The sequence below is a fragment of the Leptinotarsa decemlineata genome, unplaced genomic scaffold, assembly GCF_025532065.1.
Source record: "Leptinotarsa decemlineata unplaced genomic scaffold, Ldec_3_MD MMD2_tig00000251_RagTag_RagTag, whole genome shotgun sequence".
Classification (NCBI taxonomy): domain Eukaryota; kingdom Metazoa; phylum Arthropoda; class Insecta; order Coleoptera; family Chrysomelidae; genus Leptinotarsa; species Leptinotarsa decemlineata.
This window is the reverse complement of record NW_027412547.1, coordinates 1,824,484-1,848,996: the sequence shown is the minus strand read 5'-3', so window position 1 is coordinate 1,848,996 and position 24,513 is coordinate 1,824,484. Positions and strand designations below refer to the sequence as shown.

The 24,513-nt window shown below is 35.6% G+C and overlaps 1 protein-coding gene across 1 annotated transcript; it reads right to left on the bottom strand.

The window, feature by feature from the left end:
* Nucleotides 1–1,374: 1,374 nt before the first annotated feature.
* LOC111511293 (protein takeout) lies at nt 1,375–15,712 on the bottom strand. The gene is made up of 5 exons (XM_023167304.2): nt 15,554–15,712; nt 5,402–5,494; nt 3,070–3,217; nt 2,705–2,838; nt 1,375–1,976 (listed from the first exon to the last, which is right to left on the bottom strand). The coding sequence occupies exons 1-5, from the start codon at nt 15,624–15,626 to the stop codon at nt 1,669–1,671; spliced, it is 756 nt and encodes a 251-aa protein (XP_023023072.1). The 5' UTR covers nt 15,627–15,712; the 3' UTR covers nt 1,375–1,668.
* Between the last annotated feature and the right edge of the window lie 8,801 nt (nt 15,713–24,513).

The window sequence follows — 24,513 nt, the reverse complement described above, 5'->3', positions numbered from 1 at the left end:
GGAGGTTCCCTGTCCCTGTGAGTACGGGGAGCCTGAAACGGCAGAACACGTGATCGATAGATGCATGAACGGGGACAGGATTGGTTGGCGAGAATAGTAGGAAAGGATAAGGATGAATGGCGAAATCATGCTGAAAGATACAAATGGGAAAAATGATGAATGGATACGTTATGTTAACGACTGGGCGGAGAATGTGGTGAGGGAAGAAAGGGAATGATAGATGTGGAGCTGCACTCAAACAAGCGTGGCAAACACTAAAAGGAGGGGATATAGTTTCGTCAATCATGGCTGGAAGCGAAACTGCTAGACTGTAAACGTATTCAGGGATGTACAACATAACATATACAACTTATATGTATAGGGGTTGGGTAACGAAAAACAAATTTAAGTATAATTTGTTTGATTAATGCTGGAGTAGCTATAGTGTATTGAGTTTTTTTATTTATGTTTTTGCTATTAGGTATGATTAGTGTTCAAGGAGCCATAATATTTTGAGTTCATGATTGATGTTATATGTATTTATTTTTTGGGGAAATAAAAGAAAAAAGAGGGTCTTCTACCCCGTTGATTCGTCTCTCCGTATAGCCGTCGCCTTGTAACGGTGGTTCGGGGAGGGGTTGAGTTTGACAGTGGTGGCGATAGATAATGGGAAGATGCCTGATGTAAGGCCTACCGGCTAGGGCATCAAAGGCAAAGACGTTATTCATGTCCATATATGGGTAACATATGATAGTGTGGAGTGGGGTGCAAATTTTTCAACTAGTAGATTTGGTTTTTCCATTGTTGTTGTTGCAATTGAACCATTTGCAATTGAACCATCCGATTGTGTTAGCAGTGGAATTGTGGATTTTGTAAAGTTTCGATTATCATCTCCTTTTTATGAAGTGGAATTGAGACTGGTTTCTTTAGAAAATCGGAGAAGGGTAGGATTTCACTTACATGGATGACAGTGTTCCATGTAAGTGAAATCCTGTGAATGATATCTGATTCAATTCCAAAACGAATGTTTGGAATACAAACTGAGTAGTATAATTCAGTATTCATATACCTAAAAGTATTTTTTTCGAAAGAATTTTCCATTCGTGTAATTCGATGTTTAGATGAAAGTAGCTGTTTCAGGAGGGCTTTTTCTTAGAGTTTGTGTCTTAAAGTTACTTCTTTGCATGATCTATACATCTATGTATAGAGTTACTTCATTCAAAACTGATTGATTCCTTCTTTTCTTTGGAAGATTCGCACATTTTTTTGTATCAAGAAGGAGTAGTAGGTAGGAAGCCAAAAACTTTCATTCATTCCCAAAAAATTTGTCTCTCCTAAAAATAAAACCCTTTCAATTTATAATATGGGAACCTAGTGAAATAAAATAGGCTAAACTGTTCCTAAAGACAAGTTTATTCATAAAGGTAGTCATGGTTATTTGAAATAACAGAGTGAACATCTTATAGCACTTCTAAACAGAGAATATCCAATTTTTTCATAAAAATTATGTTTCATACAGTTTTTGAAAAATGAGTAGGTAAGTTTTCATTCCATTGACAGACGTGAACTGGTAAAAGATAGTGGTAACTTCTAAATCCTAAATCCAAATCCAAAATTCGCTTCATCGTTAACTTCCCGAACTTTAAAACTCATATCGCACTAAATAGCCACTACAATGCTTGAATTAAATCATTCAAAATCTAAAAATATATCTTTCAACGCTACTCTGGTAAATACTCTGTTGGCCAACCCGTGGAAGATGATTCCGAAGCTTTCTTCATATCCATCTCGCACATCATTGAACACCGCGTCCCAGTTTTCGTTGAGAACTTTGTTGAGTTCCGCTCCTAACCTTTCATCACCATCGAAGAGGTTATCGAATTTGTAGAGCATTCTCTCGGGACGTAGAGTTACAGTGTAGCTCTTGATTTTCCAATAGTTATTGCCCTTCTTTTCGAAACTTTCTGCCATTATGGTGTGGTTGATTTTGGTATTAACTGAAAAAAATCGAAAAAACAATTATATATTAATCACTAATTTCCTTGATACTTTTGTAACACCCGGTATAGCAGACTGAATTTCATCTTCAAGAGGAAGATTAGACAGATCTTCCTCGAAACACGTGTCGAGGTGTTAAAATAACGATTTGGTGTTGGAAAAAAACTCCAGTGGAAGATCAGTTTGATCTTTCTCTTGAAGATGATCACTTGGTGATCGAAATACATGTCGAGGTGTTGAAATGATCACTTGGTGATTGAAACACGTGTCGAGGTGTTGAAATAATGGTGTGGTGGACCTGAATTGTAAAATTTAGTATAATTGTAATGCGATGAATGTAAGTAGGTTAGAAAATTTTAGATTTGTTCTTGGCAAAAGGTTTCGCCTTAGATCTGTGAGACTTAAAATCGCCCTAAATTGGAAAAACTGAAGGGTAAGCCTAATACACTTTCAAACGATAAAGTGAAGTCTATAGAATGAAGGTACTCAAATATATCAAGGAGATTACGTGGAACGCCATCTGTCTGCGAATATATCAAGCAATAATGCCGATAATTCCGGCAACACAGATTTCGAGCTTGAGAGTTACAAACCAGCAAACAAACAAACAAATAAACATACATACATACAGGTGAAGATAACAAAAGCGTGTTAAAAAAATCCCAGAATGTTTTGAAATTTCATGAGGTTGTTGTTTCAGCATATGTCTAAAATGAATCGAACTTACTCAAAGTGACATTGAATAGTCCATCACCTACAATTGGCAGCAGAAGTACTTTTCCTTTCACAGTATATTTACCCTGTAATCTCAGTTCTGGGGTTGTTGATCGTGCCGTCATCATTTTTTTGTCTTGGTCCATGCTAAAAGATAATTTGAAATTAGCGATTATTTTTTGACATTCCGGACATTTTTTCACGAACCCCTTCTAAACAGTATTTTATTCGGGAAGTAAAAACGAATTTATTTTAGAAATCTCGGATTCACAATATACAGGGGGTATTCAGAAAATTAATGTTTTTCTTCCTGATACCTATGTTGATTTGGCAAAGTGGTACGATGAAAATTATTTAATTGAAAAAAATATTACTTACTGAACCTCGTGTACTATGGATTCCGTCAGTCCATAAAGATCGACGTCTCTGAAATGTTGAACTACATTCACAGGACCTTTTCCTTCACCTATGACCAATTCGGGGATGTGAAGGGGATCAAATGTGTCGAATCCAAGTTCTGGAGATCCTGGAGTGATGAAAAAGTGAATATATAAATTGGAAATTACATCTAACTGACATATGTCGGATATAATCCAACGCCTTTCGTGGTATTAGCCAGGGGAGTAGTTGCTTTCTGGTAGTGTAGGGAGTTAAGACTGGCCTGAACAAATTGTTCCTTCAGATGATTTGTTTTATAGAAAAGTTTTCTTTTCTTTTGCGAGGAATTGGCCAAATTTGGATATGCTGTTGGTTACCTCGTTCACAGGCATATGGGTCGATGACAAACATGTTGTTTGTTGTTCGCTTCAGCCTAGTTCAAAGAATGATACTCTGAAGAAATTCGACTTTCAATTATCGGAAATCATCGACTTTAGTTTGATGATAGGCACTACCTTGCACTGACGAGTGGCCAAACTTCCCAAAACCGGCCTGCAAGTGTGTTCCAGTAATTGAAAATCTATTGCGGCAGTTGTATCGCCAACAGTATATGCAGGAATAACTTCAGTGAAGAATCCTGCACTGACACATGTCGGATATAGTCCAACGCCCTTCGTGGTATAAGCCAGGGGAGTAGTTGTTTTCTGAAAGGTGTCAGACTATTAACCTACAGTGTAGAGAGTTAAGACTAGCCTGAACGAATTGTTCTTTTAGATGATTTACTCAGCGATGATAGAATTTTTATTTCTTGTGGTTCTAATTTCAGGCATTATCTTTCAGCAAGTGAAATAATTGAAATTGAATAATGAACGCACAAAAACTGTTTTGAAAAACGTGATAGACCTTTGAACTCTGAACATATTTTGATCATGGTGTTTTTGTGAATTTTTCTGATGAGATCACTTATCAAATGGAGGGCTAGTCATCAGAGGTCAACTAGGGAGATACTGTGTTCCAAGGTTTGCGACTGGTAAGCTACTTATACCGTGTAATCATATGAAAAATTACATTATTTGACAGTAGAATGGCCCGCAAGATTATCTGACTTGGCCCCGTTGGATTTTTTCGTGAAACCCCCACACATTGCCACCAAACAAAGAAATGGTTAGGTTTACCAAAAATTTGGTTTCCTGACATTCCGTTCATGAAATGCTAGTTTCTACGTAAAGTCATCTAGCCTTCATCAACGAGGAGCAAACACCCTGAGAATGGTCTGTTCTTCTGTTCGATGTTTTTCATAATTTCCGAAAATTTATAATGAAGTGTTTGAGATGGGTCTTTTGTTTTAGTCAAGTTACATGCAGACACAGGACAGAGATATCAACCTGCCTAGGAACCTATGCGACTGTATTTCAAGCGGAAATTTACGCTAGTATCGTACAGTCAAGTGGCGTTGGAAGCCCTTGGCTCCTACCGAGCAATATCTAAATTGGTAGCAAATTGCCAAAAACGACCCTCTTCGATAGGAAGACTTAACTGATTGTCTCTGGTCTTGATTCCTGGCCATACTGGCCTGAAAGGCAATGAGGCTGCTGATTTCCTTGCAGAGGTCCTTGCGGACCAGAACTTGTCATTAGCATCACTTCAGGCTTTGCCAAACAAACATTGAACACTTGGATGGCAAGAAGATTTATGGACTTCTGGCAGAATCTTCCAGGATTGGCTCACTCCAAGGCGTTTATTCACCCTTCGAAGCTTGATACCAAACAGTTGTTGGACTACAGTAGGGTTGAACTACGATGTCTAACAGGACTTCTTGCAGGTCACTGTCATTTGAATCATCATATGCAGAGGCTCGGACTCTCGTAAGACGGTGTGTCGCCTCTGTTTGGAAAATGATGGAACAGCAGAGCATATACTTCGTGTCTACATCGCTGGGGACTGAATTAGATGGTAAGAGTACGGCTCTGCCAGTTTGGCAGAGATGGTAAGAGTACGGCTCTGCCAGTTTGGCAGAGATTGTAAGAGTACGGCTCTGCCAGTTTGGCAGAGACAGTAAGAGTACGGCTCTGCCAGTTTGGCAGAGATGGTAAGAGTACGGCTCTGTCAGTTTGGTAGAACTAATCGGTTTTTTTAAGAAGCTGGGTTTATTTGGTCGAGTGCGAATAGGTGTGAGCCACAAAAAACCCTTGCGGGTTGCGGTGGGGGGTCGAATAGACCCACTCACTTTGGACTTAACCTAACCTAACCTACATGCAGAAATGTGAAAAATTTGAATCAGTCATAAGTGCAAATTTGATTATAGTAATTCCTAATGAAATAAATATCTTACCGGCTTTCAGAAAGTGGATAGCCCCCTCTACGTTTTTTCTCAAACATTCATCTATTTCTGGATCTTTCACACTGCATCGTCCAAATGCACTAGCTGAAAAAACGAAAGAAAATACATATTTAGTCAAAAGTTTGTCAACATAAAGAAGAGAAGAAATATTCGAATAATAAGTTACTATATTTTTATATTTTGAGTGAAACGCGTCTTAAATGAAATTCATTGTGGAAATTCTATTGTTATTATCATTATTATTATCATCAAGGTTGGTGTTATTGATTTTTATCAAGTAAGTAGTCAGCGTATTCATAATTTTGGGTGTGACTTTTACATAATTTCTCAGTAATTCCCTCAGCAATAATGATGATACAGTGTGTAAAAGCCAAATGGAATAAATTCATTACTTCGGTTACTGTACATATTTAAAAAAATTCCGAAACACGTCAAATGTAAATTATAGTTTGACATTCTTCAATATAAAAATGCCACCCCTACCTTCAATCCCCTTTGAATGACAGGTACAACCCTCAATTTTTTGAATGAGAAATATAGGTTTGTGATATATCGTTTGAAAGGTCTCACGGAAATTATTTACAGTTTTTTAAAGGATACCATCTAAAAATAACATTGCTATGGTTTTTGCTTACTTTCTTATTATCATTACGTCAACATGAAATAAGTTTTGAGTATATTGCAATAAGTTTTGAGTGTATTTTGTCGAATTTCGATAACCACATGATTTTAATTTATTTAATCAACTATTTTCTGTGATTTTTTCAAAATCTGATTCAAGAATACAGAATTTGACAGCAATAACAATTTTTTTCGAAAAATTTGCCTCATACCAATTTATAAAATGAAACATACCAAATTAAAAAATGAATGCATCTTTCATGATGACTTCTTGTTCATTTTAACTGTGAGAACTGTGACAAAGACTATCTTGATTGAACGAGCTATAGAAGCTCATTTCAAAGATCATATGGCCAATATATAATTTCTCATATCGTAAAGGCATTGCGTTGAAGTAAGATAACCAAAATGGTTGGTAAGGGACTAGTCAATAAAAATACTACTACTACTGAGGTGAGCTCAGAAAAAAGGACCACAGGTGATTTAACAGACAATTCATTATGAATTGAGAATATGAGGAACTTGGCTATAAGATAAGTAATTTATAAACAGTCAGATTATGTTTAGAAGAACATTCAGCAAATGACCAGTACAGACTAGTTTAGGAAATACGGTTTTTGAAACCGAAATATAGAGGGGCAAGTGTCACAAGATTTTTTACGTCCGCACTGTATAGTTTCTAACGAAAAACAAGAATATAAATACCTACTAGGAAAGTAAAAACGAATGTATCCCTCTAGACATTTGTTATCTACCAAAAAATGTTATATTTTTCAAAAGTTTATTTTAACAAAATGAAAGTGATTGAAACGCATAGAACTTTGCACACTAACTTTTAGTTGTGTTTAGAGCTCTGGACTAGTTTACTAAAGGTACCAGGTTCAATTTCGGGTCGAGTTACACCAGTTACAACAGTTTTTTTCCATTCTTGATATTCAATTTAATGCCATCATTTTGATTCGAGAGATCCTTTACAAATAATTCTCAATTCAAAAGATCCCTGCCATGAGAGAAAAGGTATAGTATTCTACACGCGAAAAATGGCCAACATTCGATTGAATGAGTTGAGGCACTTCGTCTTCCGTCAATCAATCGAGTAATAACCGTATTTGTCGTTCGTTAAATAACATACCATTATTATATTTATCACCGACCGTTACTATAAAAAATTAGTAGTTTGGAAATCAATAATTGCTCGAATGAAAAAACTAAAGAGATTCTGGTGGAATTCCAGTAATGTTAAATGATTCACAGTGAAACCTAATTTACGTAAAATAGTTCGCTTTTTGTTCTGACGTCAAAATTGGATCGGATGTAAAACACATAACTTTTTGCTGTATGTATTTAATTGCCATAATTGTTTCTATTCCATTCTTTTTTTTTTGTTGTAACGTACTCACAAAGTGGAAAAAATATTTATATTATCACGAAGCAATTATTAAACACACTGTTTTCAAATGTACACAACAAATACATAGAATCCTATTTGAAACATACGCTTTTATGGTTACTTAATGTGTTACAATTTTTATCAACTTCCAGAACTAAGACTGGTATCAGAAATGTTAACCGTAATGGTTTCGATTTTGTGGGGTTTTCATTAAAATATGCCCCAACTCATTTCATATTTAGAAATAAATGAATGGGAGGTAATGATAAATGAAAATTTCAGTGACGCACTCGAATGTTTTTCTGACTCATATCCATATCCATACTCATTGATATTCAGATCAAGCTCGCCTTAAATATATCAGATCTCAACCAGCGGAATCTTGTTAAAAATATTGTCACGTAAATCAGAATCACAGACGAATGATAAGGAAACTAATGACGTAATGCATTCCTTAGAGTCGTGGGAAGTTGCGTCAAACAATGGATAAAATGTGATTATTGGCATTTGATCTAACTTGACGAAAGGTAGGGATATAGCCAGAAATACTTTTCCCAAATTCAATTACCTTTCACGTCTGTGTTCCACCAACCAGGCTGGTGTCATCAGGATATTGTAAGAATGTATTCCTGGGCATTAACTTGGCTAATTTGTATTTGGGTGATGGAATTGGTTGGTACTTGATGAAAATCCATAACATATTCAAATAACATTTCATAATCTGTATCTGTAGTGTAGGGAGGGTAAGTGTTAACCCACAGCACTTAGGCCACATGTGACCCATTGTACATCCTCCCGAGGAGTTGTCCTCCTAGGTCATCGTCCATCATGTCCTTTCCAGGAAGGTGGACAGGTCACTGGGAGATATCTCCCATCGTCATCCTCCTCAGGGAGGATGACGATGATGTCATTCGTCGGGCTTCTGTGGAAGAATTAAAGGGCTATAGCAAGGCCGCAAAGGCAAGAAAGCTCCGGAGGTTGACTCAATAACAAACAAATTATTGAAGAAGCTCCCGGAAAACTGCGTTGAGAGCCTACTGTCCATCATAAACAGCTCGCTGGCTCTAAGATACTTCCTCAGAAGGTGGAAACATGCGATCGTCGTCATGCTCCCAAAACAGGGGCAGCGCCGGCTTTTCCCGCAGAATTATCCCCCGATTAGTCTGCTCTCGTCGGCGGCTAAGCTGGCTGAAAGAGTCGTACTTCAAAGGCTCGACGAAGAAGTTGAGGACCGAAATGTTCTGCCTGACGAGCAATTCGGCCTCAGGAGAGAACATTCCACTGAGTTGCAGGCTCTGAGACTGGTCGAAAATACCATCGCGGAGCTAAACAGGAATAAAAAAGTTCATCTAGTCTTATTAGACATTTCGAAGGCCTTCGACCGTGTTTGGCATGAAGGCCTTCTACACAAACTAATCGCATTCGACCTGCCTCGGGGCCTGATCCGGTGGATTGGGTCTTTCCTGAAAGACAGAACATTTCAGGTTAGAGTAGAGGGCTCTCTGTCTGATAACAGAGAGATCCTTGCTGGAGTGCCACAGTAGGCCGTGGTCTCTCCCACGCTTTACTCCCTTTACACCAGCGACCTTCCGAGGTCCGAGCATGTGAAGGTATCTCTTTAGGCCGACGACACGGCTCTTCTCTCGTCTTCCATTGGTCGGGAGCTCGGGATCGTCTATATGCAACGTGGATTGGGTGACCTCGAGTGCTGGTACCTCGAGTGGAAGATCCGAGTAAACCCGGAAAAAACTCAGGCAATAACCATGGGAAGAACGATATCTTCTCCGGCTATGAAAGTGAGTATCTCTGGAAGGGAGATTGACTGGCAGACGCGGGTCAAGTACCGTAGGCTCACCTGGAACCCGCACCTGTTAAGCGTGAAGGCAAAGATTCAGGGTCGTGTGGCAAGCCTGTACCCTTTGATTAATAGAAAGTCCAAGCTAAGCCTAAAGAATAAAATCAGGATCTATAACACGATGTTCAAGTCTGTCATCATGTACGCTTCAGGCGTTTGGGGACAAACGGCTCCGACTAACATCTCCATCTTGGAGACCTTACAAAATAAAATTCTACGGATGATTGTGAATGCTCCGTGGTTCGTGCGGAGTGAAGCCATCCGCAGAGATTTGAAGCAGCCTTCCATTCAGCAGTCCATCCAGTCGAGGAATCGGCGAATCCATTAGTCACGGAAGCTATAGATTACGCTGTAGACGACCCCTCTCGATCTAGAAGGCCCCGACACTCTGTCGAATAAGGCCCCTATGTCCTCCGTTAACAGATGAATGATATCTTCATCCATCTCACCCCAGCCAGGTAGGGGTACACCGCGAAGGGCGGTATGGGTGTCTGAGGACTTTCATGCCACCATCACAAATCAGTCATGACTCATTTGTCCCTCTGACGAAAATCAACCCAAAGGGTAAGGGAGCAAGGCTCCAAGCTGACTTAAACGACGATGACCATCGACTGTTATCTGACTATAATTCATATTTAACATGGTTAAGGTGCACATTCACTTTGAGTCAAATAAAAGAAATGGTGTGTGAAGGACAAAATGGATTATTTACAATGGGCCCTTCATAAATATGCATAGCTCCCTTGCTATGCAATATTCCCGTTTTTTGCTATACTTTTTCCGTTTTTGCTATTTTCAGTCTGGGCGAGCTAATAGAGAAACTGATTGAAATAAGATTGACAAATTTTTCAAATAATAATAATAATATTACGAGCAAAGGCCAGTTCGGCTCTCAATCAAAAAAAGAACACCCACGATGCTATATTTTCTTTGTTATAAAATGTTTATGGTGGTTATTTGTTGTATTTTATAATTTTGTATATTAAAAAAGTGCTTCAGTGGTCGCAAAACACTGTCCTTTAAACATTTCGAGAGCTGAAACTTACCACCCTCTTCAGAACTGAAAACTATATGATGGAATTGGCCGATGCTTGATGAAAATCCATAAATAATGTATTCAAAAAACACTTTTTTTGTGATATTTTCACTAAACGATTGTACAAAAACGCAACACGTGTTTTGCCATACAATGGCTTCTTCGGGCTTGTCTTTACTCAATAATTCTACATACTCAATGCCTAATATACCTGTTTTTTACCTAAGTGTGTAATGAATCAAATTACCTAAGCTTATGTCCCTTTGGCTAACCCTTTTCCTTTTATGTATAAATGTATTTGTTATGCATAATAATCGATATTATTATTATTATTATATACCTAATTTATTATAATATACCTACTTTTGAAGTACCTGAGCTTATGTACCAGTTTCCACATTTAAAAAATATCTAGTGACGCGGAGTTATTCAATTCTAATTGATCATTAAGGAAATTACCTGAATTCCTGAATTTATTGATTTCTGAATTCTAGATTCTATAAGATTGAGTTTCAAACTCTTCTCTTCTGAATGTAACACGTCGTATGCATGATTGAAGTCATGTACTTCTGCTAAAAGGTGGTTTGCAAATGTGGAATTGGTCTTCCTATTTACAAAACTACTTCTATGCTCTTTAATTCTTTGGGAAAATGTTCTTCCAGTTTGGCCAATAAACAATTTATGTAAGAGTCACAAGTCAGATTATATACTCCTGATCTATCCGATACCGAAGTTTCATCTTTAATGTTTTAAATAAATGCACTTAGACTATCATTCGGACTATTATTCGTTCTGTGAGCTAAGTTTACGCATTCTTTCTTAAAAAACGGGCAATATTATTGGTTGGTTCACCCAAATAAGACAATGTCCTATAAATGACGTTAGGTCCATGGCCTGCTTTTGCAGTTTTTTGGAAAGAATGCAGTCTATAACCGTTGTTAACCGCGATTTGTTTGATCAAACTCAGCTTTCTCTGGAAATTACTCTCAGACAGTGGAATATTCAATAGTCTGTGAAGCATAATATTGAATGCAGAAACTTTATGCTGGTTGCGATTAGATAAATCTACGTATACAGCAGTAATTAATTTTATCGAGCATTTGATATATTAAATAGAAGCAGGAGAATGTACTGCAGGCATTTTTTGCGACTTAAGTAGGGCCTTCGATTGTGTTGGCCAAATAAATCTCTTATCGAAATTGTATTCTTATGATATAAGAGGGGTAGCATATGATTGGATCCAATCGTTTTTATAAAGCAGAAAACAATATGTGAGTATAACACATAACAATGAAAATACAACTCTTATACATCACTCCGATTATGCGGAGATTTTCATGGGAATGCCACAAGGATCGGTAGTAGGTCCGCTACTGTTTTTGCTGTACATAAATTGAATGAACACAGTCATGAGAGATACTTTTGTGACGATGTAGCTGTTCAGAAATATAAGGAATTTCTTGACGAAACAACAACTACTTTCTTTATATCACTCACAGGTTACATCCAGGCTGAGATATGGCATATGCATGTGGGGTAACTCTACATTGACATCTGAAGTATTCATAGTACAGAAATGGATTTAGCGAATACTGGCTGGAGTTAACAGCACTTTTTCTTGTAGGATTTTATTCAGGCAGTTCAGGGTTATGACTCTTGTAAGTCTTTATATTTTTGAATTATCTTTATATACTTTCAAGAATGAAGATAGGTTCTTACTGAACTCAAATGTCCATAATGTGAATACGAGGCAAAAATCAAATTTTCATATTCCGTACTGTAAGTACAAAATTTCATCAGACTTAATAAGCTGCCAAAATACATAAAGGAGGCAAGAATGTTTTTATAATTTGGCCGAGTTTTTTCTTTATCGATTTAAGACGATTGTAAATGTATTTTTACGATTGATACTTTTTTACTCATGATTTGTTGTTACTTATGATCTTGTATATGTATCCTTATTTTAATAATAATTTATATGTATTAATTTATATATACATATATGTACATTTATAGTGCGTGTGCTCATGATTTCATGTGTAAAATTTGACGATTCCTTTACATGTATATGTCTAATGGAAAATAAAGATTATTATTAAGGATGTGTGGAGGAATTATGTATGATAATGTACGTGTAAGTTGTTTGGGAAAATTAAGAAGAAAAGAGTTTGAAACTCTTGTAGAATGTTTAGAAATCAATAGGTTTAGAAATTACTGAATATTCAATCAAAATTGAATAACTTCCCGTTACTAAATATTTTTGGAAACTGGGACATAAGCTCAGGTAGTTTAATTCATTACAAACTTAGATAAAAATCAGATACTTGAAATGTAGGTACTTCCAATTGTAAAGTAAGGTATATGAAGCATTGAATATGTAGAATTAGTTAGTACACGCCCGAAGAAGCCATTGTATGGCGAAACACGTGTTGCGTTTTTGTAAAATCGTTTAGTGAAAATACGTAAACTACAACTTGGAGTTTTTTTTAAATTATTTTCAAACTTCCTCGACAGATATCAGAGGAGTTTTTGAATGTGAAATTAGTCAATGGTATTAATTGTTCTCCATTAAAATTCGTATTTTTGGGTTATGAAAGCTGAGAAATACTGTTTCCATCCTCGACAAATTGCTTTTGTTCAATTTGATATATAGTAGTGTAAAGTATTGATTTAAAAAAATGTATGGTTCTGGTATTACACGATTCTGAAATACTTGTAAATTAAATCATATTCAATGATTCGAAGACATGTTTCACGGTGGTTTTATTAGAATTTCTACAGAGTATACAATAAGCTTGACGAATGTGGAACAAGTAATACTCGAATGACATTGGTACAAAAGGAGATGTCAAGTTTGTGCAAACATATTTTCATGGCATATGTGGAAATACTAATGAGAAAACATTAGAAATTCAGGCCAGTTTCGTATAAACAAACCACTTGTAACGAGTAATTGTTGATATAGAATGGAAGATGACTCGAAACAATAATATACAGCGTGATTCAAATGTTACTGAGTTATTATTTTTTGCCTCATTGTCAAGTTTTAACGAAAATTACACACCTGTAATTTTGAACCAATTAAAATATGTTATTCTGAGAAATCACCATGGCAAAGGAGGTATTTTAGTGGGAATTTTTTTTCTCGTGGAATACCCAACAGCGAATTACACTGGAAAATTTTTTACGTTTACAATAACAGACCATTTTTGACAGATTGGTGTTTATTTGTTCACATAATATTTAGTTTTGATACATTTTAATTACAAAGCTAAGATGTTTTCTATATTCTTCGGACACCTCTTCTCTTCTTAATGGCGATAATGCAGGACTTTGAATGTTTTTAATTCACTGTCTGTGTCTAATGAAATATATATAATATTTGAACACTAATTTATTCACCTTTTTCCCATTCAGTACTTTCAATTTTGCGTAGTTTAGATGCAAATATTCTTGGACAATTCGGAACAAATTTTTTTCTTCAAATTGGAGCTACAATCCTCTATTAACGCGAGTAAATAAGTCATGGAACGATGATTGATCATTACATCAGACAAATTCACGCATATTTTGCATATAGTATTATTTTCAAATCGATTCATTTTTCAAACAAAGAATTTTGTTGGTTTTACTGGCTGTGCAATATTCTTTATTGCAACAAAACACGAGTTTTTTTTATGGAAACTAAAAAATCGTCCATGCTGTACTTCCCTGTAATGAAAGACCTTTTACTTAAGTAAAAAAACATCACTCTATTGTTTTTCGGTTTCTCAATGAGCGTAAAAATGGTCCTAGTTTGCTAATTTGAAGAATTTCATAATTCCAATGACGCACATTTGATTGTGATCAATTACTAGTGAAACAGTTACGAATATTCAAGCTATATTAAAGTTATGGTGGAGGATATTTGTAGAATATGGTGAAGGTTATACAAGGTCATGGCGACACCAAAGTTTTAGCTTTCTGCTCCTCCATCGTTAAACAATAAATGTGAGGAACTTCCAAAGAGAGGAAGGAATAAAATAACTTCATTGAAAACTCCATGAGAATATGTTGAGTATACACAAAAATTTCTTTCAAATACAAAATTGCAGTAAAACAAACTCATCCGGAACAACTACTTTCACATAAACATTAAATTACTGTTATTGTGACAGAGTTGTCGCTTCAAAGTACAACATTGAAGATGTTTTTTTTCTGGAAATAATTTTAACATATATCCCTCGATATATAAATAATATAAATTTATTATTTCGCTTACTGTACATATTAAAATAAAATCCCGAAACACGTTAAATGTAAATTATAGCCTTTAAATGACAGGTACAACCCCCAATTTTTTAAATGGGAAGTGTAGATTTGTGATATATCGTTTTTTGCTCAGCAAAATTTAAAAAAATTACGGATTTGCACTAATTCCAACTGATTAAACTTGGTGAACTTGGATTATGATCCTTGAGACAAATATGTGTAGGTACTCGTATAAATATCGACTTGTTGGAAAAAACCAAAAGTTTTATTTTCCAGCATATATCTCGAGATCTCTACTGCCATTACCAGACCAAAAAATTCTAATTTTTTCAATAACTTTCATCCTCTGAAAATAGAATTGAACTGGCCTATGCTTGATGTAAATCCAGAAACATTTCAAAGCAGTTAACTCTTCGATATTTACTACAACAGGTTTTACAAATACCGCAACATGTAGGTATTAACAATAACAAAGACAAAACAATTCGGTGTCGTGAGTTAATATATTGTCGTGTGGATCATGTCTGATGATTTACATAGGTCAAACTAGAAGAATATTCAAAAGATGGATGAAAGATCATATAAATAAAACATGAACTATCAAATTGATACAGATAATTTGAAGTTGCTCAAGATTATTCTATATGATGATCATTAATTCATTCATGTGTTTTTATCAGGACGTGAAGAATTGATAGACGTACCCGGCCTTTTCAGGTAGAATTCAGGTAGAATTCATCCTTTTGGATTGTAGGTGATACTTGATATTGTTAAAGTACGACGTGAATGTATTTTGGAATTAATTTATCAATTCTGGAAACAAAACACGTATCAATATATTGTAAACTTCTTATAAAGAAAACTTGCGTTGAACTTTATTGGAAGATTTTCAGATAACAAAAATTGTGCATATCATAACAAAACTGGCATTTCAGATACTATATTCAACTCTACCCAACGTCCTCGATCGAAAAATCTAACACAACTTACGTAACTTAGCTGCCCGTATTGAGAAACAGAAAACAGTCGCGAAGAGAGCAATAACGTTGACACACAAACCCATGATGGCTTGTAAAACTGCACTAGACGATTGTTTTTCGAATCAGCGAGACTACTTGGAGATGAGGTATATGGGAACTCCCTACTCCTTTTATATACTCTCACAGAGCAATTAGTGGCCGGTGTAATCATACATACGATAGTAAAAACTGTTTTCGAGTAGGGTCATTCAGTCGTGAAGGATATTGACGTCTGTTTTCAGGTTCAGGGTGACATGAAGGCAGAAGCCTTCATGTCAAAATTGTAATGGAGATGTTGAGAATAATCATTTGCAGGCTTCATCCTATTCAGGTCAATATGTACTTCTATTGGAACAGAGTGAAAATTCAACGTACATCTTTGCTGACTGCAGCAAATTCAACCTATGTTTCAAATAAGAAGCCCCAAAATCATCTTCCAATAGGCATCTTTGCCGAAAATGAACCTTTCATATCTTGACGTAGACTTGAAAGATGTTTTTATTTTGGATGAAAACTTAGGTCTCAGTTTTGTCTATAAGAAAAGACACGGTTCTGCAAGAAATTACTTCTCAACAGCATTTAGTCAGGCGAATTTTGAAACAGCTCAATATCAATAAGGCGTCTGGGGCTGATGAAGTGCCCGTCATCGTTCTTAAATAGTGCACAGTGAACATTTGACCAGAATCTGCTAGGATCTCTAGACAGACTTTTGCAGACTTTTCAACCTGTCACACAAGAGAGGGGTTTTTCATTCTTGTTGTAAGATTGCTCGCGTTCAGTCTATTTTCAAAAAGGGCGAGAAAAATCTTCCAAATAACTATAGTCCAGTCGCTTTATAATCAGTGATATCAAAAATCATAATAATTATAATAATAGCTTTATTTTGTTAATTTGTTAGTTAATTTGTTCAACAATTTTAGGACAGTCAACTCTCTCATTCACTAACTTGAATAAAAATATGAGCGACGCATATTTTCTGCGATGCTCTAAACTGAAAAGCTTCATGGCTTTAATATTATGAAAGTTTCTGCAATTTCTAATAATGAAACCATGAGCTCTGAGAGATTCCGAAACTTTTTGTGAAATGTGTCTACCAAATGTTAATTTATGATCGAATATTACCCCTAGGTCTTTGATCTTATTACATCTCAGCAGATCTGAATCCTGTATTACATACAGGAATGTATAAATCTCTTTTTTTCGACTATTACTCACTACTTCACATTTCTCCACATTGAGTTTCAATTCATTATTGCTACACCAAGCAACAAGAAATTCTAATTGAAATTGAAGATTCACACAATCACCTACTTCCTTGATTATAGAAATTAATTTCAAGTCATCCGCGAAGCATAACCGCTCACAAGCTCAACTTTCACATAAGATATTAATACACAATAAAAACAAAAGAGGACCTAGGTTAGAGCCCTGAGGCACACCAGAAGAAGCTATATATGTTCTAGATTTATAACCGTTATAGGACACGAATTGTTTTCTACATGTCAGATAGGATTGCATCAGCTGACAGGCAGTATTCGAAAAACCGAAACTCATCAGTTTATTGAGCAAGATACCATGATCAATTTTATCAAATGGTTTAGAGAAATTCGTGTATATAATATCAACTTGGCCATTGTTATCTAATGCCTCGGAAATAAATTGAGTAATAATAACTAGATTTGTAACAGTAGAACGCTTAGTAACAAATCCATGTTGATGTTGAGATAGTTGCCGTTGAACAGAAGCATATATGCCATTATATAATATAATCTCAAAAATTTTAAAAGAAATACATAAAATAGATATGTGTCTGTAATTCTCTTTATATGATTTTTCACAACTTTTGTATACAGGACATACTTTAGCTAATTTCCAAATACCTGGAAATGTTCCAGATATCAAACCTGAATTAAAAATTCTCGTTAAAGGTTTTGCCAATGCTCCTGCACAATCCTTTAACAAAAATGATGGGATCATATCTGGGCTTGATGTCAGTTTGTCCTTTAGCTTTTTAGTTGCAGATACAACCTCATTTTCTTGAATGGGGTAAAAATGAATATGAACATTATTATTCACTGTACCAACTTTGTTCAAAAGTGAGCCAGATTTTGAATACACCTCACTGAAAAAATTACTGAAGGCATCAACAAAATCTTGAGGATTCACGAGCTTGTTTCCTGAGTAGGTTACTGATCCTGGTATTCTTGTGCTGTTATTCTTAGAGTGAACATTTGACCAGAATCTGCTAGGATCTCTAGACAACATTGTTTGTATGTTTGCAAGATAGTTATCATGTGGAATTCAAATCTATCTTCGTCACGTCTAAATTTCTTGAATTTTTTTCTGAATTTAGCCTTCTGTTTAATGTTCTTCATGATATCAGAATGAAACCATTTAGGATAAACATGAGTGAGATTTTTGAATTTGGGCATATGATCCTCAAAAATGCCATATAAAATTGAATATAAGTTATCGACTAATTGCGTCATGGCAACAGAATTCAGAGTGGGGACGGAGTGAGAGAGTAATAGATAGAGAAAAAGTGAATAGAGAATAAAGGAATAGAAACTCGGAGAGGGAAATATAGGTATCACATAGCTGCACGCATTAAACTTTATCGACGAATTTTTGTTATTTCGTCTTGCGGAAATCATCAGATTATATATTTTTCGTTATCCTTGAATTATTTCCTTCAAAATAAAAAAAATTAGCTACGCTCGAGAATGTCAAAATGACGTTATTTTTTTACAACTTTGCTGCCCTCTCCTGTCTTTACGTCACTCTCAAATTGTCAGATTACTGGAATGTACACTTTTTAGCAAGTAATTAGCTCACGCTACCTTAATCTGACGCGCTCGAGAATTTCTGATGATCAATTTTTTTTTACTAATCTGATCTTTTATCCCTCACAAGCGGCCTTATATATGGGGCTCGTATTTGGTACTTAACCGAGTACAAGGTATCCCTCTGTATATTAATCTGCCACGCTTGAGTAAACCCCGAAATCCCTGCTTGGGCTTCCCTTTTATAAATCAAGATAACTCACAAAAGGTGAACCTTGAGCGTGAGATGCTTAACTATAAGCTATACATTTATAAATGAATAAGTTTTATAAGTAATACATATTTTTTACATCAACATATTGATGTATTTGGTTTGGGTTGGATTCAAAGAACCCATAACTTGGTTAGATGGTTCACCAGTTCACATTAGTGGCATAACAAAGGTTTGGTTGAATAGGAATCTAGCTATGAAATGGATAGGACCCAATAGCCCTCTCGTGGTATGGCCACCACGATCCCCAGATTTAACTCCACTGGATTATTATTTATGGGGAAACTTGAAAAATAAAGTTTATGAGGATAGGCCAACAAATGAGGAAGATCTCCGTGCATGAATTATACAAGCGTTTAGAGAAATTACACCTAGAGAACTGAGAAGAGTTGGAGGAAATAATAGAAGGCGCATAGAAAATTGTGTTCGATTGGAGGGAAATTTCATAGAAGGTACGGAAATATAAAATTGTCAACAGTTAAATCATTTGAAATTGATTGTTTTGTTTTTTAATTGAAAATGTGATTTTGAAAGTAGTACTTCGAAAGAATTTTGAACTACATAACATTTTTCGCCACAAAATATCCTTGTTTTTTTTACTTAATGGGAAAATGAGAATATGAACTAACATTTAACTCTTACCTCTTAGAAAATTACAATTTTCTCTCTTATTGAGAAGGAATAACTTTCCTGATAACAAAATAAAAAATAAATTATTTATGTGAAAACAAAAGTCGAGTTTCTCTCAAACAATTTCTTTCATGTTTTGATGTCAAAACCAAAAAAAAATCTACTTCAATTATTACAGAAGATACGGGGGTGTTTCCATGAGAAGTGAAACAAATTCGGATTTTTCAGGACTGAAATTTTTTCAGGAAAAAAGTGTATTCGCAGTAAGTTGGTAGTCCTGATCACGAATCTGAAGGAGTTTTGAGCCTATTTTGCCCCCTAATATGTTTTACCGTAAAAATGGGGTGTTCCATCGCGAGTGGCGGACAGTGTATATCACTTTGGCCAACCCCATTCAAGTGGTAGGTGCATTTTGAGCATTCACATCAGTCCAGAGAGTTTCATCGTTCTAGGTACCTCGAATATTACGGAAGATACGGGGGTGTTTCCATGAGAAGTGAGACACTCTGTATGTAGGTAGACATCCACCTGGTCCTTTTGAGGTTGACAATAAACCATTTGCGTTGGTGCAGAGACTATGTGAACGAATTTCAGGCAGTGGACGTGATGAAACAACTGACAACTGTTTCACTAGCGTCGAATTGGGTGACACACTTCGTGATAATCACAAGCCCAGTTCGCAAGAACAAAAGACAAATACCACCAATATTTCTGCAAGGGAAACTTCGTCCTGCCGGAGCTAGTATGTTTGGTTTCCAACAAAATTCTATATTGGTTTTATATATCCCGAAACCTGGAAAGACTGTCCTTCTGCTATCCACTTTGCATTTTGATGACAAAATCGATGAGGAAACAGAAAAACCAGAAATGAAAGTGGACTGTAATAAGACGAAAGGAGGAGTGGACTTAGTTGATAAGTTGATTTAGTCTCTGATCAACTGAAACTACGTTCTGCGTCAGATTACATACCTAGAACTCTGAGAGGCCGAATTTCGGAAGTATGTGGTCTCAGTCAAGAGCCAACTCAAGATGAGGAAAGAGTCCAAGTAACCGGCCGTTGTGTTATTTGTAGTTCTAAGAAAAATCGAAAAACACGATTCTCCTGTCGGAAATGTAAAAAGTTATATGCTTAGATCACATAGAAATATTGTGTGAAACATGTTACAACAACTTGAGTTTTCAATATCTCGTTTCTTTCAACTTTTCAATAAGAATGTTTTTTCTTATTTCTTGATGTGCTTTCGAAACGATGAAATATTATTTTTTATACCTCATAAGTGTGTTACCTATATGTATAGAGTGTTTATTTTATAATTGAGGAGATATTTTATGTCCAAGTAGTGAGAATACATTTTTTTTCCAATAAAAATGCACCTAGGTTTCATTTTGGTAAGAATACACCATTACACTTTGAAATTTAGCTGATAGTGGAAATGCCGTATGACAGAAACGTCAGTATCTGTGTCCAATGTCTATACGTCAGTAACGGAAGGTTAACAAATAAATATTAAAAAAAAATTAAACTGCGCCTTAATTTTTGGACAGAGGACGTATACACTGAGAAAAAAATATGAAGTGAAAATATCTTGGATGGAGTATTTTTGCAAAAAGCCAAACAGATTTCAGAATGAAGAGTATTGCCTTCCAAAGTATATTCAGGAGACCTCAAGAGGAGAAAAAGGATTTTTTTTTAATTATCAAAATGGTAATTTCCCAAAATCATTCACATATGGTTAAAACAATAACAATAGGAAATGAATGACAGAATATTTGAAAAGTATCCATAAATCAGATGACCTTATCTTATAGATGTTATCTCTCTCACCTTAGGAGATGTTTTGTCGTACTTGCCTAATAATTCTGAACAGAGAACTTGTAAAACAAAATTGCAAATATATTTTTTAATTACAGTTTTGACAACAGGTGATGTATTCTTTATACAAACAGATGGGATTTGATTACCCATATGGCCAATTGCCATCACGACTTGTTGAAATATTGCGCTAAGAACGTAAATTTGAAAGATACAGGTCAAAATTGTTACTTCTAGTTCCAAAAAAGTAATGTCAACAATATGCAAGTGGTTAGCAACTGCTTTTCGAATTTAGCAATAACCCTGAATATGCTCGTATTCGCTTCTATGTTTATCTTTGTATTAAAATGTATTTATTCAAATGCACCGTCTAATATCTATTTGAAGATTACGCGTCTTCTTCAAACGTGTGGATAATGGAATATTGATTCTTCAATTACCTACTGAATTACATTTTAAAAACTTTTTACTAATGGTTTCATCATACCTATACAGGGTGTTCCTTAAACACATGCTAATATTTAAGGAGGTAATTCTTAGAACCGTTTTAAGAAAAAACTTCCTATGGACGTATGTCCTAAACGCCTTAACTTTTGAGATACAGGGTGGCAAAGTTTTCAAAAATAATCAGTTTTTTAATAATAACTGAGATCATTTTGTAGACATCTTTGGCATATTTGGTACATATGTTCCATGCCTCAAGGCGCATTTTCTGATGTACACAAATTTGTATTTTTTCAAACAGTGGCATCCCTACGGGTTTCGAATTGAATATTTTTGGGGAAAAAGTACTACGCCAATGCTTTCTTTTCAAAATAAAATCAAATTGCATATCAGTTTTTGAGAAACAAACTGACGTTTGTACATACAGAGAATTCGTTTTTTATTGCTATGGTGGGTACGCTGTTTTTTCTGCTTTTAATCTTCAAAAGAAATCACATATCGACAAACTCCATATTTCCAAGAGGTGCAGTAAATAAATTCTGCTACACGTCATTTATTCCAGGATAACTAAATTTATGTTTTCAAAAATTATTAAGCGGTGCTGCGTTATGACGTAATTTTAATTGAGAACAGTGCATCTGACAACAAACAAATACCTTTTAGATCCTCAATTATTTTGCAACAAATCTGATCTCTTAGTTTGCTTTTAGTCGATGCACGATACCGCATCAGATTTTTAAGGAATTTATCCTTAAGTAAAGCGATTTTTTATTTTTTGAGTGAAAACCATGCGTCGGACAAAGAAAACCTGACAAATCAAATGTGCTCAAAAATGTATGGAGATTTTAAAAATAATTTTTAATTCAAGATAAAGCAGTGGCGTAGTATTTTTTTCGCCAAAAATATACATTTCAAAACTCGTACGTACGCCACTGGCAGAGAAAATTAAGAAAAGTGTACATCATAAAATGCGCCTTGAGGCATGGAACATATGTACCAAATATGCCAAAGATGTCTACAAAATTATCTCAGTTATTATTAAAAAACTGATTATTTTTCAAAACTTTGCCACCCTGTATCTCAAAAGTTAAGGCGTTTAGGACATACGTCCATAGGACGTTTTTTCCTTAAAATGGGTCTAAGAATTACCTCCTCAAATATTAGCATGTGTTTAAGGAACACCCTGTATATGAAATACGGAAGAGACTAAAAATATCGTATTATGTCCTATATCAAATTGAAATTTTGATAACTAGTGAATGGAGGATTATGAAAAAGATGATAGATAGTTGTTTCAATTACTTCTGAAACAGTACCTACGAATAATAATAATAATAATGTTCATTATTTACAATGTATCTGTTGTGCTAGCAGGACTACAATGTTCTTTGAGTTATATATAGGGTGTTTCAAAGTTAATCCTCACCATTGGGATCTCGGAAACTATGAGAGATACGAAGATAATTAAATTGGGGCAAAGATGCGCATTAACTTGACTAACTATATGATAAATATGTGAAATTCCGAGTATATCCGGAGATATCAGGAAAAAACAGAAATTTCGGAAAATGGTTTTTTTTTTGGCTTCATTTCGTCTTCCGGCCTCCATCATCAACTTCATTTTTTCTTATGGGCGCTACATTGGATTCTTTATGTTTTGAATAGAACCAGATTTCACCTTTTCAAGGATAAGTTATCATTCTTTTTCGAAAAATTGGAGATATTGAAAAGAATTAATTTTTATCATAATAGGTTTTGACTTTGATGTTTCTAAATTTTACTTTCAATTTGTTACGCTCAATGAAATTTTGTTATTGTACAAGTCATTGAATTTTCGGCGAAAAATAGCATTCAAAAATGAAGAAAAAAGAGGTATACAAATTTATTACAAATACAATAGAAACCGTGTTAGGACATCAGAAATGTATTTAAACTTGTATCCCGAAAGACGACAACCACATCGAACTATGTTCAAGTTAGCATTCACCAAGAGGACTAAAACGGAGGGTTTGGGACCTCTGAAACTACGAGGTGAAGAAATACAAGTGTCGGGGGGGTAAATATCTGGGAGTAATCCTAGATTCCAAACTGCCCTACAACCAACACTTGGACAGGATAAAGAGGAAAGCGGAGGTAGCACTGATGCTCGCCGGACGCACCTATGAAAAACATGAGGGCTGAAACCAGACATGGTATATTGGCTATACACGATGCTGGTTGAACCCATGATAACATACGCATCTCTGGTCTGGTGGCCAAAGATGAAGCAGGTGACCGCCATCAACAAACTAGGCAAGGTGCAAAGACTTGCATGTTTGAGAATGACGGGAGCAATGAGAACTACCCCAACAGCTGCATTGGATACACTCCTGAATCTACCTCCTTTATAATGGGGGAGACCCAACATGGAACGGGAGCTGGAATATACCGAGCGGATAGAAATCTAAACTACAGCTATCCGCTAGGACTATATACATCCGCCTTTCAGGCGGAAGTGTATGCTATCTTGCAGTGTGCAAGGCTTATTAAATTGAGACCTCAAAGGAATGAGCGGATCAATATTTTTACAGACAGCAAGAGCGCACTCTGACAAACCCGAAGATGACATCAAAACTGGTCTGGGAATGCCATGAAGAACTGAATTAACTGGCAAACAGGAACAAATTAGCTTTGTACTGGGTGCCAGGGCATTCAGGAATCACAGGTAATGATAAAGCTGATGAATGCGCTAGACATGTATCATCAACTTCCTATATAGGTCCTGAACCAGCTCTGGGGGTATCAAAATCATTGGTACAAAACCACATTAGGACATGGACCAATAAGAAGCACACAGAGTACTGGACAAAAGTACCTGGCAACAAAAACAGTAGAACCTTCATTAGGGAACCGTCCGTGAAAAGAACCGAAGAACTTCTTCAATATAGTAGGGATTGGCTCAGAATAATTACAGGGTTACTAACCGGTCATTGTCCGCTTATGGGACACCT

What these genes read in the sequence shown, in the direction of transcription:
- LOC111511293 (XM_023167304.2), bottom strand. Translation starts at nt 15,626, where the DNA reads ATGGGTTTGTGTGTCAACGTTATTGCTCTCTTCGCGACTGTTTTCTGT. An exon ending in AATACGGGCAGCTAAGTTAC is followed by an intron (nt 5,495 to 15,553) that starts GTAAGTTGTGTT and finishes TCGTTTTTTCAG; the next exon opens with CTAGTGCATTTGGACGATGC. An exon ending in TATCCACTTTCTGAAAGCCG is followed by an intron (nt 3,218 to 5,401) that starts GTAAGATATTTA and finishes TCATCACTCCAG; the next exon opens with GATCTCCAGAACTTGGATTC.